Source organism: Lagenorhynchus albirostris, chromosome 3 (assembly GCF_949774975.1).
Source record: "Lagenorhynchus albirostris chromosome 3, mLagAlb1.1, whole genome shotgun sequence".
Lineage (NCBI taxonomy): Eukaryota > Metazoa > Chordata > Mammalia > Artiodactyla > Delphinidae > Lagenorhynchus > Lagenorhynchus albirostris.
The window spans coordinates 159,486,757-159,501,578 of NC_083097.1; the positions used below are offsets into that span (position 1 = coordinate 159,486,757).

Consider the following 14,822-nt stretch of genomic DNA (forward strand, 5'->3'; position numbering starts at 1 on the left):
AACCATCTTTGTGTCCTTTTTTAACCGGTCTTTGCTTGGGCTGTGCCCTTAAGTTCCCCTCACCACCACTGGAACCCAGCCCAGCCCGAGCGCGTTCGGTTACTTCCGAAGCGCTCCGTAGGTCGGAAACCTTTGGCCACGCCCCCTGTTTCCGAGTGTCTTCGGCTATCTCCGGAAACAGTCCGCATCTGTACAGGCGTTGGGCTAGTTCTCCCTACCCGAGAGAGTTAGTTCAGCTGTTGCCAGACGCTCTAGGCTACCACGGAAACCCCGGCTTTCAACTCCGGCTCCTTCTCGGCTCTCAGCTTGTTTCCTGAAAAGCGCAGCTTTCTGTCTGAGCCCCTCCCCCCAACCCTGCCGCCTCCATTTCCTGAGTTCTGGGCCACCTCACTCGTCCTCTGGAGCCGTCCATGCTTCGGCAGTTTCCCGAAGCTGGTGGTCGCCCCTAGATCTAAGTTCCCAGGGCCTCATTTGGGACCAAGCACCCTTGGTTCTTTCCAGAAACTTTCCGAAGTCTCGGGGCCCAGTCTCTGTTATGCCGGTCCAGGCGGAGCGCGCTCGGTCATTTCTGGAATCGCTCGGGCATCTCTGAGTCCAGCCGAGCCTAGCCGAGCCTAGCCGAGCCTAGCCGAGCCTAGCCGAGCCTAGCCGAGCCTAGCCGAGCCTAGCCGAGCCTAGCCGAGCCCAGCCTCGGAATTATTCATCTGACCCGATTATGTTCGGCTATTTCCGGAAATGATCGGCTATCTCGGGGAGCCCCACCCCCACCCCGTTACCCTCCAGTCCCGCGGGAGTACGTTCGGCTCTTTCCGGAAACATTCGAGCGTTCCCAGGCTCTGCCTCGGCCTCCTTGCACCCTCCCGGCCCGAATACGCTCGGCCGTTTCCGCCGGGGGCGGGCCCGACCGTTCGGAACATCGGCGGCGGCGGAGGTGGGGATCCCGCGGCTGCGGCGACGGCGGCCGCGGTGGAGCCACGGGTCTGGCTCGGCTCTGCGTGACGGCGGCCGCGGCAGCAGCGGTGGCGGCCGCGACCAGGTAAGTCCGCGTTGGTCCGCGTGGCAGGCCGGTCTGGGGGTTCGGTCAGATGCGGGGCGCCCAGGCAGAGTGTGGGGCCACGGTGGAAGCCAGAATGCGAGCAGGGTTGCATCGGGCCCCGCGGGAATTGGGGGCCGCAGGGAGCGGGAGGCCTCTGGCTCGACCTGGCTGCGTTGCAGCCTTCCCCGGACGATGGGGGCGGAACGGGGGACCCTAGGGAGAGATAAGGGGTTGGAGCTGCGGCCCTGAATTGAGGGAGGCCCTGCCGGGAGTGGGGCATCGAGCAGTAATGAGGGGCGCCCAGGCATTGTGTGGGGCATAGTGGGGTGCAAGACGGTAGAGGGTCGACTCCACTTCCGGCCCCTGGGCTGGGCTGCGGGGTCCACGCAGGCCCGAGTGCGCGTCTGCACACGCGTGAGCGCGCAGGCCCTGAGTCCAGCCGCCAAGACCCCAGCCAGGCCTGGCCTCTCCACCCGCCTCTTGGATTCGGGGAGCGCTGGTTCCCAGGCGCGCACACCGCGGCGTGTGCAAACGTGTGCTCAGCTGGGCGCGGAGGCGGGCAGGCAAGCGGATTTAGGCGGTTTCCTGGACGTCCCCCTCGCTGGGCCTCAGTTTCCCCACCTGTAGAGTGGGGGTACAGGGGCCAGGGAGTGGGTAAGTTGGGGCGTCCTGGAATGTGGAGCTTGTGCTCCCTGCTTGGACACCTCTTGCTGCTCCCGTGGTTGAGGGATAAAGTCTGACCCTCTGCCTGGCACTCGAGGCCCTGCGTGGTCTGCGGCTTTCTTAAAGCCACCCTGAACTCTCGGCAAGCATTTCTTGCTGTCAAGTCTTTGCCTGTACTATTTCCTCTGGCCAGTGCCCCCTCCTCTCCTCTGGAGGACCCGCCCCTAGGAAAAGCACCGCCTACCACCCCCCAACCTCTCTGGAGGACTGAACCTGCAGGGCTGAGATTGAGAACGTGTCTGTGCTGGGCTGTGTCTCCCTGAGGCTGGGGGCTCCTAAGGAGTGATCATTGCCCCTGCATCCAGCAGCCTCCCTCTTGGCAGTCGTAGTGCCCTCCTTCCCTTCACCCTTTACTGGCTCCATGTCTACCCTGGGGCTAAGGTCCTCTTGGCCTCCCACCAACCCCCTTCTGTTTTGAGTACCTACTGTGGGCACCAAACTGAGCAATGTCTGGACACCGCCCCCCCATTCCCTCCTCCCTTGCAGAGATCAGAGATCCATTTGTTTGGACTCACCTCTAGGCCTTTGCCTGTGCTAGGGCCTCTGCTTGGACCTCCTTTCCTACCGCCTTTTGCCCCTGATGCCTCCTTCTGTGCTCAGCTGGCCCAGTCTCTCCTCGGGGCTCCCACAGCACCCTGAGCATCACCCATTACACCCTACCCACTCTGGGTATAACTATCTGTCATGTGGCTGCTGCCTCCTCTCATCTATCCTGGGCCTTGTGAAGTTGGACGGATCTGAGTTTTTGAGTCCTGGCATCCTGGCCCATTGAGTTGTCCAACAAAGACCTCCCTGCTCTGAGCCTCAGATTCCCCATCTCTAACCGGGATGATGAAGAGCTTGTTTACTGAGCATGCAATATGACCGGGGCAGATGCTTTGGAGCTCTGCCCCCAACAACCCCAAAGGAGGGCTATTATTGTACCCATTTTACAGCTGGGTAAACTGAGGGGACAGGGACTGGCCCCCTGTTACCCAATGAGTCAGGGGATTCTAACCTGGTGTTTGGGCCCATCTCTGAGTTGGGGGTGGCAGGAGTCCAAACCGGCTGATGCTGCCCTGCCCCTCTCCCCTTAGGTCGGCGTCCCGAGCTGAGCATGGTGACAGCCTGTGCCCTCGGCCCCCTCGCCTGGCGCAGCTGGAAGAGCCGCCAGCCTCGGGAGCCGATGGCTCCCCACGCGAGGGAGTGAGCGGCCCAGCCCAGCCCTACGGATTGAGGGGGGACGCAGCGGCTGAGTGACCTGCGATCACGCTGCTGCCGACCCCCTCCCACCAGTTGACGAATGGTGGACCGAGCAACGAGTGACCCTTGTCAGGGTCGTGGAACAATGGTGGGAAGCAAGGCGTGAGCATCCCCTGTGGTCACCTGTAACTTCTTGGTGGAAATAGAGGTCTGAGTCCCCAAGCCCACCCAGCGGACCCTCCTGGCCCCCACCCCAGGCTGATGGGGCCACTGGGGCCCCAAGCAGCCACCTGACCATCCATACCCCACCCTGCCCAGCCATGGCTGGCGCCGAGGGCTTCCAATACCGTGCGTTGTACCCGTTCTGCCGGGAGCGGCCGGAGGACCTGGAGCTGCTGCCGGGCGACGTGCTGGTGGTGAGCAGGGCAGCCCTGCAGGCGCTGGGCGTGGCCGAGGGCAGCGAGCGCTGCCCACAGAGCGTGGGCTGGATGCCTGGCCTCAATGAGCGTACACGGCAGCGCGGCGACTTCCCTGGCACCTATGTTGAGTTCCTAGGGCCTGTGACCCTGACCCGGCCTGGGCCTCGCCCACGTGGCCCACGCCCACTGCCTGCCAGGCCCCGAGATGGGCCCCCTGAGCCAGGTGAGCAACAGGTAGGGGCCCTGGCAGGGCTGGGGAAAAGGGGGAGTGCCCTCAGACCCTCAGTTTCCTCTTCTCTCCCATGAGGCAATGGTGCTTCTTCCAGGAGAGGAGGGATAAGGACATTTGGTTGGTCAGCAAATGTTGATTACACTGCCGTCAAGGGCTGGATGCAGTTCATGGCACTGGGCACCGAGTGGTGGACACAAGGCCTGGCCCTGCCCTCATGGAGCTTCTGGTTCAAGAAGTGACGAGAACGTGATTAGGGAATGACAGATGCTGTGAGGAAGGAGCCTCTCAGGAGAGATGGGGGTAAAGGGCTCCGGGCAGCAGGTACAGCGAGGACAAAAGCCCTGAGGTGGGAATGTCATGACGGGTTCAGGGAACAAGCCGTCAGGTGGAGCAGAGTGAGAAAAGGGGCAGGGTCCTCACCTCAAGGACTTCGTGGGATTGATTTTGAAGACAATAGGGAGTGTCCAGTAAGATTCAGGGGCTCAATTTAGCTTCATCTTGTGATTTGCAGACAAAGAGTGTCCTGGGAGTGGAGAATCAGGGCACCGAACATACGCTGCAATTGCTGCGTGCTGGGCTGTATGCTGGGCAGGGTGTGTGGGTTCCAACCAGGGAAACCGAGGCTCAGCTTGTGGGGAGGAGGCTGACGAGTGCTGAGCACCCGGCGTGGTCTGCTCCAACCCTCACAGCTGCCCAGTGAGGCCCTGTGTACAGATGTGGAGACCAAGGTGCAAGGGGGTCGAACCATTCGCTCAGGGGCAGTCACCCAGTGAAGGCCAAAGCCCCTGGGAGGCACCGTGGCCCCACCCGATGGCCTGCCTGGTCTTGTGCCCGAGGGACACTGATGCCCAGAGAGGGTCAGGCCAGAGTCCCACAGCGTGGGGTGGAATGGCGGGGTGCTGAGGCAGCACGGTTGCTGGCTTGGGCTTCGCAGCATCTGGCGTCTCCAGGGCCGGGGCCTGCGTCCCGCCTCGGCCTGGAGGAGCAGGAGGCGGCCCCATCCGGGCTCCCAGCCAGAATCTGCCTCTCCCCCTGGTAACAGCCGCCTCCCTCCTGTGCCTGGCCTGGGTCCAGACACCACACACATCCCCACTCCGGGCGGCCACCCAGCCCCACCCTCCAAATCTTCCAGGACTATGTGACATCGGCTAGGACCAGCCCTCTCCAGGCCTCAGTCTCCTCATCTGGAAATGGGGGGTACTAGTCCTTTTGTTCAAGCCCTGACCCTCCGGGATCCTGGGACCACTAGGCAGCAGGCTGCAGCTGCCTGCCTTCCCTCCATTCAACTCCACACAGGGAGCTGCGTGCCGAACCCTGATGTCACCTGCGCCCCCGTCTGGCTGTGCACCCACGGGGAGGTTGCTCCCTCCCTGAGCCTCAGTTCCTCATCCGTAAAATGGGGATAATGCCTATTCTGATGGGACCTCCCTCCATGCTTTGCAAACTGGTCACAGGCAAATTTCAAAGTTGAATTTCAGAGCCCCCTTACCAGCTGGGATGTCACCCACCTCCCCTTGTTCCCTCACTTTTTTTTTTTTTTTCATTTTCGACACAGCTGGGCCTTTCTTCAGCTCAAGGCACCACCTGGCCCATCATTCAGGGAGGCCCCGCAGGCCCCGGCTTGCTCCTGCTGTGTGCCAGGGCGTCCCCGCCAAGGGCCAAAGCTGCATCCAATGGTGGCCGTGCAGGCAGAGTGCGCCGGAGCACAAAAGGCTGGGTGGGGCAGAAACATGGGGCTGGGGGTGGGGTGGGGTTGGGACATGGAAGGAGGTCAGCATTTTTAAAAGGGGGGAATTTTTTTTTTTTTTAAAGCAAAATGACTTAGAAAATGGAGAAAGGTCCTTGGAATGAGGTGTTCTGATCCAGCTGGGATATTTTCCTTTTACTCTCTTCAACCACTTTGTTGTTCCCACTGAGAAAGGAGAGATGATTCCATCGACCAGTTTCTCAGTTGAGGAATCTGAGGCACAGAGAGGGTGGGTCCTGTGCCTGAGGTTGCACAGCAAGCAATGGCAGAGCCCTAAACCTGCCGTATGAGTGTCCTGTGGCTGCTGTAATGAACTACCATAAACTGGTGGCTTCAAACAACAGGAGTTTATTCTCTCATGGTTCCGGAGACCAGAAGTCCAGGATCAAGGTGTGGGCAGGGCTGTGCTCTGTCCAGAGGCTTTAGGGGAGGATCTTTCCTTGCTTCTTCCAGCTTCTGGGGGTTCCAGGTGTACCTTGGCTTGTGGCCACATCACCCCAATCTCTGCCTCTCTCTTCATATGGCCTCTTATAAAGACACCAGTCATTGGATTTAGGGATCTCATCTTGAAATCCTTACCTTAATTATATCCGCAAAGATCCTATTTCCAAGTAAGGTCACAGTCACAGGTACCAGAGATTAGGAAGTGGACATACCATTTGGGAGGACACTAGTCAGCCAACTATATCTGGCCTCTGTAGTTGGGTGAATTGATATTTTAACCTAGAAAATCGTTTCCCACTAATTCAGCCCTCCCAGCCCCGCCAGCTGGGCCTTCTGTCCGCCCCCCGCCCCCAGAGTGGTGGTCCAGATGCCAAGCACTTGGGCTGAGATGCAGCAGGCAAAGAGAGGGGCCCAGGTCCTTCTAGGGACCCTGCCAACATTCTTTCCCCTCCTGCCAGGCCTCACACTCCCTGACCTACCCGAGCAGTTCTCCCCGCCTGATGTGGCTCCCCCTATCCTGGTGAAACTTGTGGAGGCCATTGAGCGGACAGGTGAGCCTCGGCCTGGCTGCAACCCCTGGATTCTGCTTGCTTGCCTCTGGTGATGGGCAGCTCATCTCCCTCACAGGGCTGCTGGGCTCACTCTGTATGGGAAGTGTCTTTGAGTCTGGATGTCCTGGGCCTCCATATTGAGTTGGGGAAGGAGTAACTCCCAGGGGAATGTAGACCCCATCATTGCATGTGCCGTGCCCTCTGCCACCATTTCCCTCCCCTCCACCTGTTCTTACCTCTGGGAGGTTAGTAGCCACCCCAGACCCCACACGGGGGTCGAGGCAGCATTTGAGAGCTGGCCTTGCCACGTGGGGTGGCACTGACTTACCCCATCCCCTTCCCCACAGGGCTAGACAGCTACAGGCCTGAGGCACCCGCCGCGCGCACAGGTGAGGGAAAGCTTCAGTGGGCAAGAGTGGGAGAGGAACCTGCCCTGGACGGATGATGTCCCCTCCCTGCACCCGTCTTGGATCGATGTATCCCCCTTGCACCCGCAGACTGGTCGCTGAACGATATGGAGCAGTGGGACGCTGCAGCCCTAACAGATGGCGTGAAGGGCTTCCTGCTGGCGCTGCCCGCACCCCTTGTGACACCTGAGGCCGCGGCTGAGGCACACCGAGCCCTGCGGGGTGAGTCTGGCAGGAATCCCGGACTGGGAAGGGCGCTGGGGCGGGCCGGTGCCGGCCCTGGCTCACCTTCCCCTGGCCGTCTGTCCGCAGAGGCCGCGGGGCCCGTGGGGCCAGCGCTGGAGCCCCCGACGCTGCCGCTGCACAGCGCGCTCACACTGCGCTTCCTGCTCCAGCACCTGGGCCGGGTGGCCCGGCGCGCCCCAGCCCTGGGCCCAGCTGTGCGTGCCCTGAGCACCGCCTTCGGGCCGCTGCTGCTGCGGGCGCCGTCGCCGTCGCCGCCGCCAGGGGGCGCTCCCGACGGGTGAGAGGCCGGGGCTGGGGAGGCGGGGCTGAGCCGGAGCAAAAAGGGGTGGGGCTTTAGATGGAGGAAGGGCTGGAGACGTAGCCAGGGTGGGGGTCTAGACGATGAGAAAGGAGTGTGGAGCAAAAAGGGGTGGGGCTTTAGATGGAGGAAGGGCTGGAGACGTAGCCAGGGTGGGGGTCTAGATGATGAGAAAGGAGTGTGGACGGGGCCCAGCGGGGGAAGAGGCCAGAGCTGTCATGATGGGCGAGCTAGGAAAGATAACAAGGGGTGGGACTTGAGGTCCAGGAAGACTCTAGCAGGGCTTGGGACACGGCGATGGGGCCTAGACCGGAGGGCCGGCACTTGGGTGGTGTCTGTACCTTCCTTCACATGCTGACTCCTGTTTGTTGTATGAATACTTACTGGGAGCTAACTGCATATACATAAACAGTAGTGGGTCTCGCACACCAGCTTGCGTCACCTACTCTTCTTCCCCTCGCATGCTTTCACGTAGACCCCCCCCGCCAGACGCACATGCACATGCAGGGCCCGGTGCACACCAGGCCCTACCCAGCGCTCACGACACGTCCCTTCCCCCTAGGACTGAGGCCACCCCCGACTTCCCTACGCTTCTGGTGGAGAAGTTGCTTCAGGAACATCTGGAGGAACAGGAGATTGCGCCCCCAGGTGACCTCCACCCCCTTTTATTAGCTCCTATCACTGGGGACCAAGGATGCTGACTCGGAGCCCTGCCAGCATCGGCAGGCTTGGTCGCAGTGGGAGCTGGCCACGGTATACAACTGGTGTTCAGTGTGCGTTTGTTTTCCTGTCCCCCAGCACTGCCGCCAAAACCCCCCAAGGCAAAGCCAGCCCCCACAGGCCTGGCCAATGGGGGCAACCCGCCCTCCCTGCAGGATGCTGAGTGGTACTGGGGTGACATCTCCAGGTAGGGTTGTGGGGTGGAGCCACGTGGTGGGCAAAGCCTGAGGGGTCAGGTCTCCCAGTGGGCAGCCCCAGTCCTGGCTGTCTCCACAGGGAGGAGGTAAATGAGAAACTGCGGGACACACCTGATGGCACCTTTCTGGTCCGAGATGCATCTAGCAAGATCCAGGGGGAGTACACGCTGACCCTCAGGTGGGGGCCTGTCCCTTCAGGGAGACCAGCAGGGGTGAGCGGTGGGAGGGAGAACACCCAGGTCAGAGAACTGGGGGTCGCACAGCCAGTGGGACGTTGCTGGGTCTGGCGGATGCTGCTGGTTGCTGACACCCCCTCTCACCCGCCCCTAGGAAAGGTGGGAACAACAAACTGATCAAGGTCTTCCACCGAGACGGGCACTACGGCTTTTCGGAGCCACTCACCTTCTGCTCTGTCGTGGACCTCATCACCCACTACCGCCACGAGTCACTGGCTCAGTACAACGCCAAGCTGGACACGCGGCTCCTCTACCCGGTGTCCAAGTACCAGCAGGTGCAGGGCTGGGGTGGGAGCTGGGGGCGGTGGGGGGTGTGGTGCCTGGCCGGCCCTGGGCCTGTTTCCCAGGTAGCTTCCCTGACGGCACCGGGTATCCCCAGGACCAGATCGTCAAGGAGGACAGTGTGGAAGCAGTGGGCGCCCAGCTCAAGGTCTACCACCAGCAGTACCAGGACAAGAGCCGCGAGTATGACCAGCTCTACGAGGAGTACACACGCACCTCCCAGGTACCGCGGGCCAGCACACCCCGGGAGACCCAGGCACGGAGGGGCAGTGCCAAGGCCACAGGGACAGACGTCCACTTCTAGGTCACAGCAGGCTCTTACAACCAGGGACCACCCTAAAAACATAGAAATCAATGTATGTGGTTCTAAAAAGAACAAAAAACCAAAACGGATGAAGAGGCACCAACCAGCCTCCCAGGAGCGGCTGAGCTGTGGGAGATGTCTTGGTTGAGCCTCTGGGCCTCAGTCTCCCCATCTGGAAACTGGAACCGTGAGTCTTAATTACTTCTCCATCCCCTTCAACCTGGATGTTATTTAAAATGATAATAACCACCTGACAAAGAGTTGCCTAAGACAAAGGGTCGGGAGGTCATGGAAAAGAGCAGTGTCTTTTAAAAACAAGGAAGTGGGGGGAGGTTTTATTATTCAAGGACTGTGTTAATAAATTTGTTTTGTAAGTTGAGATGCAACTTATTCAGATAGAACATCCCGTCTCGAGCAGGGAATTTCTCTGTCTCCCCTGTAGTCCCTGAGCAATTTCTGTCTTGTCCCCTTTCTAGTGATGGGTCACCTGAGGTTCTAAGTGGACAAGATACCTGTCTGGGATCAATTAGGAACATCATGACTGTGGAAATGGCTTAGGCCCCCTGAGCCTCAGTTTCCCCATTAATAGTTCTGACTTTGTAGGAGGCTCTTGGGAGGTTTTATGAGATGATGCATGGAAGGTGCTTGGTGCAGCATCTACTCTGAGAAGGAGCCCCATGAATTGTAGCAACTAGATTTATCATTAATTCTCAGCCGTGCTCACAGACCCAGGTATTTTTTAAGGTGCCTAAAGGAGGATCTAAAGGAAGAGGGGGTTTGGGGAGTGTGGGGTTTGAAGGCTGAATAGGAGTTCGTTTGGTGAAGGAGGGGCTAGAGGAACGATGCACGTGGTGGAGGGAACAGCTTGAGCAAAGTCTCCATATCAGGTTGGGATCTGCCTTTATCCCTCACGAGGGACTTGGATGGAGTCCCAGGAGGTGCTCAGATTTACCCCCTCCTCCAGGAGCTGCAGATGAAGCGCACAGCCATTGAGGCCTTCAATGAGACTATCAAGATCTTTGAAGAGCAGGGCCAGACACAGGAGAAGTGCAGCAAGGAATATCTGGAGCGCTTCCGGCGTGAGGGCAATGAGAAAGAGATGCAGAGGTGAGTCTGGTTCCTCTGCCCTGCCCTACTGCACCTTGATCTGACACAGCGCAAGTGGGGAAAGAACGGAAACAGAGAGGGCAGCCTGGATTTCAGGGGAAGAGAGGGTCAGTTGAAATGGGCTTTGAAGGATGAATAGGAGTTTGCCAGAAAGAGCAATCAGGGAAACAGCATGTCCAAAGGCTTAGATACTGGGAGCCATCTGAGGCCTCTGAGCCACTCCTCCCACAGGATCCTGCTGAACTCAGAGCGACTTAAGTCTCGCATTGCTGAGATCCACGAGAGCCGCACAAAGCTGGAACAGGAGCTGCGGGCACAGGCCTCCGACAACCGAGAGATTGACAAGCGCATGAACAGCCTGAAGCCAGACCTCATGCAGCTGCGCAAGATCAGAGACCAGTACCTCGTGTGAGTGCCTGGCTCTGCGCTCACCCATGGATCCCCCCGTTAGTGCAGGGGCACCTGGCGAGGTGACCTCTGCATGCATCTCACTCTTGCTTTCTCCACCAACTAGCCCTACCTGGTCCCCTAGCCCCCTCGTCTGTCCACCGGCCCCTTCCCTCTCGATCAGGCCCCTCCCAGCCCCCTCAGAAGGGCTCCCTGTGCGGCGGCCTCAGCCTCAGTTGTGGAATGGGAACACTGCTCTCACGAGGCCAGGTCATTGGGAGCCTCCGACAGGGTCCACTCCATGAATGCCAACTGTGCCACCCAGCACATGGTGCCCAGCCTGAGCCCAAGATCCCTCCTCTGCCCACTGACCCACTGAGGACCTCATCAGGGGCTTCCTTCTTCCGCCTGGGTCTTTGACGCTCACGTGCACCTGTTGTGTGCCAAGCACCGTGCACATATTAGCTCACTTGGTCCTTTCAAAGTCCTTTGTAAATCTGCCCTGTGCAAAGGTGCACCACCGTGTAGTCCCCAGGACTGAGCCTCTGATAGTGATAAGACCTTGCCATGATGGTACAATCCAGAGTCTCAAAAAGTGTTAACAGAAACATAATAAATAGGGGGGTTCCCTGGCAGAGCTTGGGGAGTCCACCTGGGTTCAAGTGGTCCTTGGCCAGGCCAAGGCTGACCCCTTGTGGCAACCACGGATATCACACCCAGAACCTGCACTTGTCAGCCCTTGCCTCCAACCAGGCTGGCCTGGCCCATGGTGGCTCGCCCTGCCTGTGTTGCAGCTGCTGTTCCCCTACCAGCAGAGTGGCAGGAGCCCACCTTTCCTTTTCCCCCCAGGTGGCTCACTCAGAAAGGTGCTCGGCAGAAGAAAATCAATGAATGGTTGGGGATCAAGAACGAGACTGAGGAGTGAGTGACCAATTTGTGGTGGGGGGGAGGGGTTGTCCCAGGGGAGGGGCCATTTTTGGTGGGCTTTGCAGAATGAATAGGAGTTCACCAGGGAGGGACAGTTGTCCAGGTGGCAGGGGGACCTTGGAGGCTAACGAGTAAGTGACCAGGGCTCCTCCCTGCCTTCCCCACAGCCAGTACTCACTAATGGAGGATGAAGATGATCTCCCCCACCACGAGGAACGCACATGGTATGTAGGCAAGATCAACCGCACCCAAGCTGAGGAAATGCTGAGTGGCAAGCGAGATGGCACCTTCCTCATCCGTGAAAGCAGCCAGCGGGGCTGCTATGCCTGTTCTGTGGTGTGAGTGCCTGGCAAGGGAACTCGAGTGGACTGAAGGTGGGGAGGAGGGATCCGCCCATTCCTTCCGAGAGCTCTCATTGAGTGCCAACTGTATGTTAGGCCTCGGGAAGACAGGAAGAAGCCCTGGATTCTTGGGGACGGGGGAGGAAGCTGGGACGGTACCAAAGCAGGAGATGGCGGGGTCTGGACCGGGTCGGCATCCAGCATCCAGGAAAGGGGGAAATATACGTCCCAGGCAGGGTCACCTGACAGGAATAGGGGGGCGGGGCTGGGAGAGCCTGGTGGGGGACCATCTGACCCACCCCTTCGCCTGCACCCACAGGGTGGACGGCGACACCAAACACTGCGTCATCTACCGCACAGCCACGGGCTTTGGCTTCGCAGAACCCTACAACTTGTATGGGTCGCTGAAGGAGCTGGTGCTGCACTACCAGCACGCCTCGCTGGTGCAGCACAACGACGCGCTCACCGTCACACTTGCCCATCCTGTGCGCGCCCCGGGCCCCGGGCCCCCACCTGCCACCCGCTGAGCTCTGAGCAGGAGAACTGGCCCAGCTGGGGTGGCAGCTACATCCGCAGTCTCCATCTTTTTGAACCTGTCTCTTCTTTCTTGGGTTTTCTCCATCTCTCTCTCGTCTTTGTGAATTTCTCCAGGTCTATCTGTTTTTCTCTTTATCTCTCTGCAATTCTGTCTCTCTCAGGTTCTCCTCCATGTCTGCCTGTCTCTCCATCTCTCTGAGTCTCTGTGCATCTCCCGCTGTCACACTTCGTCTCTTTCTAGCTCCATCTGTCTGTCCTCTCTTTCCCTCTTGGTCTCTTTCCCTCTATTGTGGGGGTCCCGCCTCCCCCGCTCCATCCCCCTTCCCCCACCGGCACTGCCCTCCCTGCAGCTCTGGCCACCCACACCCCTGTGCCCTGCCCCTGACAGGCCCCTGGGGTCCCCAAAGCCCCACCTTGGCTGCACCTGCCATGTTTACAGAGGCCTCCGGGCTGTGCGGCCCCGACCTGGGTACCCCGATTTTTAAGCCATAGACCTGGGATCAGGGCAGGAAGGAACTTTGCTTGGCCACTTCCAAGAACCTCATCCATGACGTCTGGGGCCAGGCGGGACCTGCCCCACAGACCCCAACTTCCCCTTCAAATCCTGAAGTGAAACCCAGTTAACACCACAATGGGGCTGCTGCCAAGAAGTAACCCCAAAAAAGAAAATAAGTAAAAATAAACTCATGAGCTGACCCCAGGCCTCCCAGGAACTGAGGCCACCAGCACCTCTGGGGCAGCCGACACGCAGCGCTGCCCACAGCACCTCTACGCGACGCAGACTCAAGGCTTCTCAATCATGTCGGGCTCTGATTTTGTTTTTCCTCGACTGTACGTAAAGCCCTCTTTTCTCTCCTCTTTGGGACGAGAGCCCTGGTTTTCTATGCCGCCCACGGACCCCCACCCCACCCCACCTCCTGCCTGCCTGGCCAGGCTGGCAGGCGGGTTTTGTATGGTACGTTGATACTGATGTGGATATAAAACATTGAACTTGATGAATGCTTCTGTCTTTGGTGACAGGCTTCTTTAGCTCCGGGCTGCCAAATGAGGGCTGACAACCCCTGCCTCCTCCCCACCTCCACCCCCACAACCCCAGTTTATTTTTTTTATTATTATTTATTTTATTTTATTTATTTTTTGCCTGCGTTGGGTCTTCGTTGCTGCGTGCGGGCTTTCTCTAGTTGCGGCGAGCAGGGGCTGCTCTTCGTTGTGGTGCGCGGGCTTCAGTAGCTGTGGCACGTGGGCTCAGTAGTTGTGACTCGCGGGCTTCAGAGCACAGGCTCAGTCGTGGCGCACGGGCTTAGTTGCTCCGCGGCATGTGGGATCTTACCGGACAAGGGCTCAAACCCGTGTCCCCTGCATTGGCAGGCGGATTCTTAACCACTGTGCCACCAGGGAAGTCCCCCAACCCCAGTTTAGATGCTCACGTCCAGAGAAGTTGAGAGACCTGCCAAGGTCACACAGCAGAGAGGCTCAGACCCCAAGCTCTGCCCCACACCCTGGCCTGCTGGGGGGACCCCAGGCAGACCCTGCTCCAGCTCCTCCCTGGCCCCCAAGTTTGAGTTGGAGTTCCGGCAATCAGCCACCAGCCCTACCCTCCAGAAAGTCACCTCCTCTCTGATGTGTAGCTTCATTGCCAGGCAGGCTTAATAGTCACAACCCCTCCCGTGACACCCAGAGGAGTCTGCAGTGCCAGCCCCTCCCTGCTGACCTTCCACTGACCCCCTCTCCACACCTGTCCCTGACGCCGGCTGCCATGTCCCAGGGGACACTGAGCTGGGTACTCATGCTGTCTTTCTTTCTTTCTTTACTTATTTACTTTTTGCAGTACGCGGGCCTTTCACTGTTGTGGCCTCTCCCGTTGCGGAGCACAGGCTCCGGACGCGCAGGCTCAGCAGCCACGGCTCACAGGCCCAGCCGCTCCGCGGCATGTGGGATCCTCCCGGACCGGGGCACGAACCCGTGTCCCCTGCATCAGCAGGCGGACTCTCAACCACGGCGCCACCAGGGAAGCCCCCTCACGCTGTCTTTGATGCAGATTCATGTTCACCATCTTCCTCCTCCCAAAGGTCCCTGTCTCTCTACCCTCCCCTCTCACACCCCCGGGGCTGGGAACCTTCTGACCTTTCTTCTCCCCGTACAGCACCTGTCAGGATCCACCACGCCTGAGGCAGCCCCAGGTGGATGAAGGAACCAGGCTGCCTCTGACCCATCTCTCCACTGGGCTCTCAGAGAGACAGGACTTGCTTCCCTTGGCCTCAGAGCTCTGGTCCTTCCCAAGCACTGTCCCCGCTGAGTGGTCAGTCAGGAGGCACCCCATAAATAACTCCAGCCCGGACTCTGCCCCCACTGCGGTCTTCACCCACTGCATGAGTGGACGCAGGGTAAAGCTCACCTTCTCAGTCCCATGAGTCCAGCCGGGTGGAGCCTGGGGGCACAAGAGAACAGCCCACAGAGCCTCTAGCCGGTCCCCACACTCAATCAACTGTGTTTTCTCAG

General features: G+C 59.4%; 1 protein-coding gene and 1 long non-coding RNA gene across 11 annotated transcripts; one reads left to right on the forward strand and one right to left on the reverse strand.

Annotated features, from left to right (window-relative positions):
• Window positions 1-906: 906 nt before the first annotated feature.
• Window positions 907-13,318, forward strand: PIK3R2 (phosphoinositide-3-kinase regulatory subunit 2). 10 transcript variants are annotated; one of them, XM_060144772.1, is made up of 17 exons: window positions 907-1,036; window positions 2,836-3,583; window positions 5,148-5,309; window positions 6,242-6,334; window positions 6,682-6,723; window positions 6,832-6,963; window positions 7,054-7,264; window positions 7,848-7,933; window positions 8,084-8,192; window positions 8,282-8,380; window positions 8,533-8,713; window positions 8,818-8,943; window positions 9,989-10,131; window positions 10,363-10,539; window positions 11,368-11,439; window positions 11,589-11,783; window positions 12,106-13,318. In XM_060144772.1, exons 2-17 carry the CDS (start codon window positions 3,262-3,264, stop codon window positions 12,311-12,313), a joined length of 2,358 nt encoding a protein of 785 aa, XP_060000755.1. In that variant the 5' UTR covers window positions 907-1,036; window positions 2,836-3,261; the 3' UTR covers window positions 12,314-13,318. The 10 variants fall into 10 exon arrangements, with proteins under 10 accessions (XP_060000755.1, XP_060000756.1, XP_060000758.1 ...); XM_060144773.1 differs by having other exon boundaries at window positions 11,613-11,783; XM_060144775.1 differs by having other exon boundaries at window positions 5,148-5,285.
• Window positions 5,672-7,222, reverse strand: LOC132517486 (uncharacterized). Its single transcript, XR_009539750.1, has 2 exons — window positions 7,030-7,222; window positions 5,672-5,864 (listed from the first exon to the last, which is right to left on the reverse strand). It is a non-coding gene; the product is annotated as an uncharacterized LOC132517486 (long non-coding RNA).
• Window positions 13,319-14,822: the final 1,504 nt, after the last annotated feature.

Excerpts from the sequence above, each read along its gene's own strand:
- PIK3R2 (XM_060144772.1), top strand. The coding sequence starts at position 3,262 with ATGGCTGGCGCCGAGGGCTTCCAATACCGTGCGTTGTACCCGTTCTGC. Across the intron at positions 7,934-8,083 it reads ACAGGAGATTGCGCCCCCAG|CACTGCCGCCAAAACCCCCC; the intron begins GTGACCTCCACC and ends CCTGTCCCCCAG. Across the intron at positions 8,193-8,281 it reads TACTGGGGTGACATCTCCAG|GGAGGAGGTAAATGAGAAAC; the intron begins GTAGGGTTGTGG and ends CTGTCTCCACAG.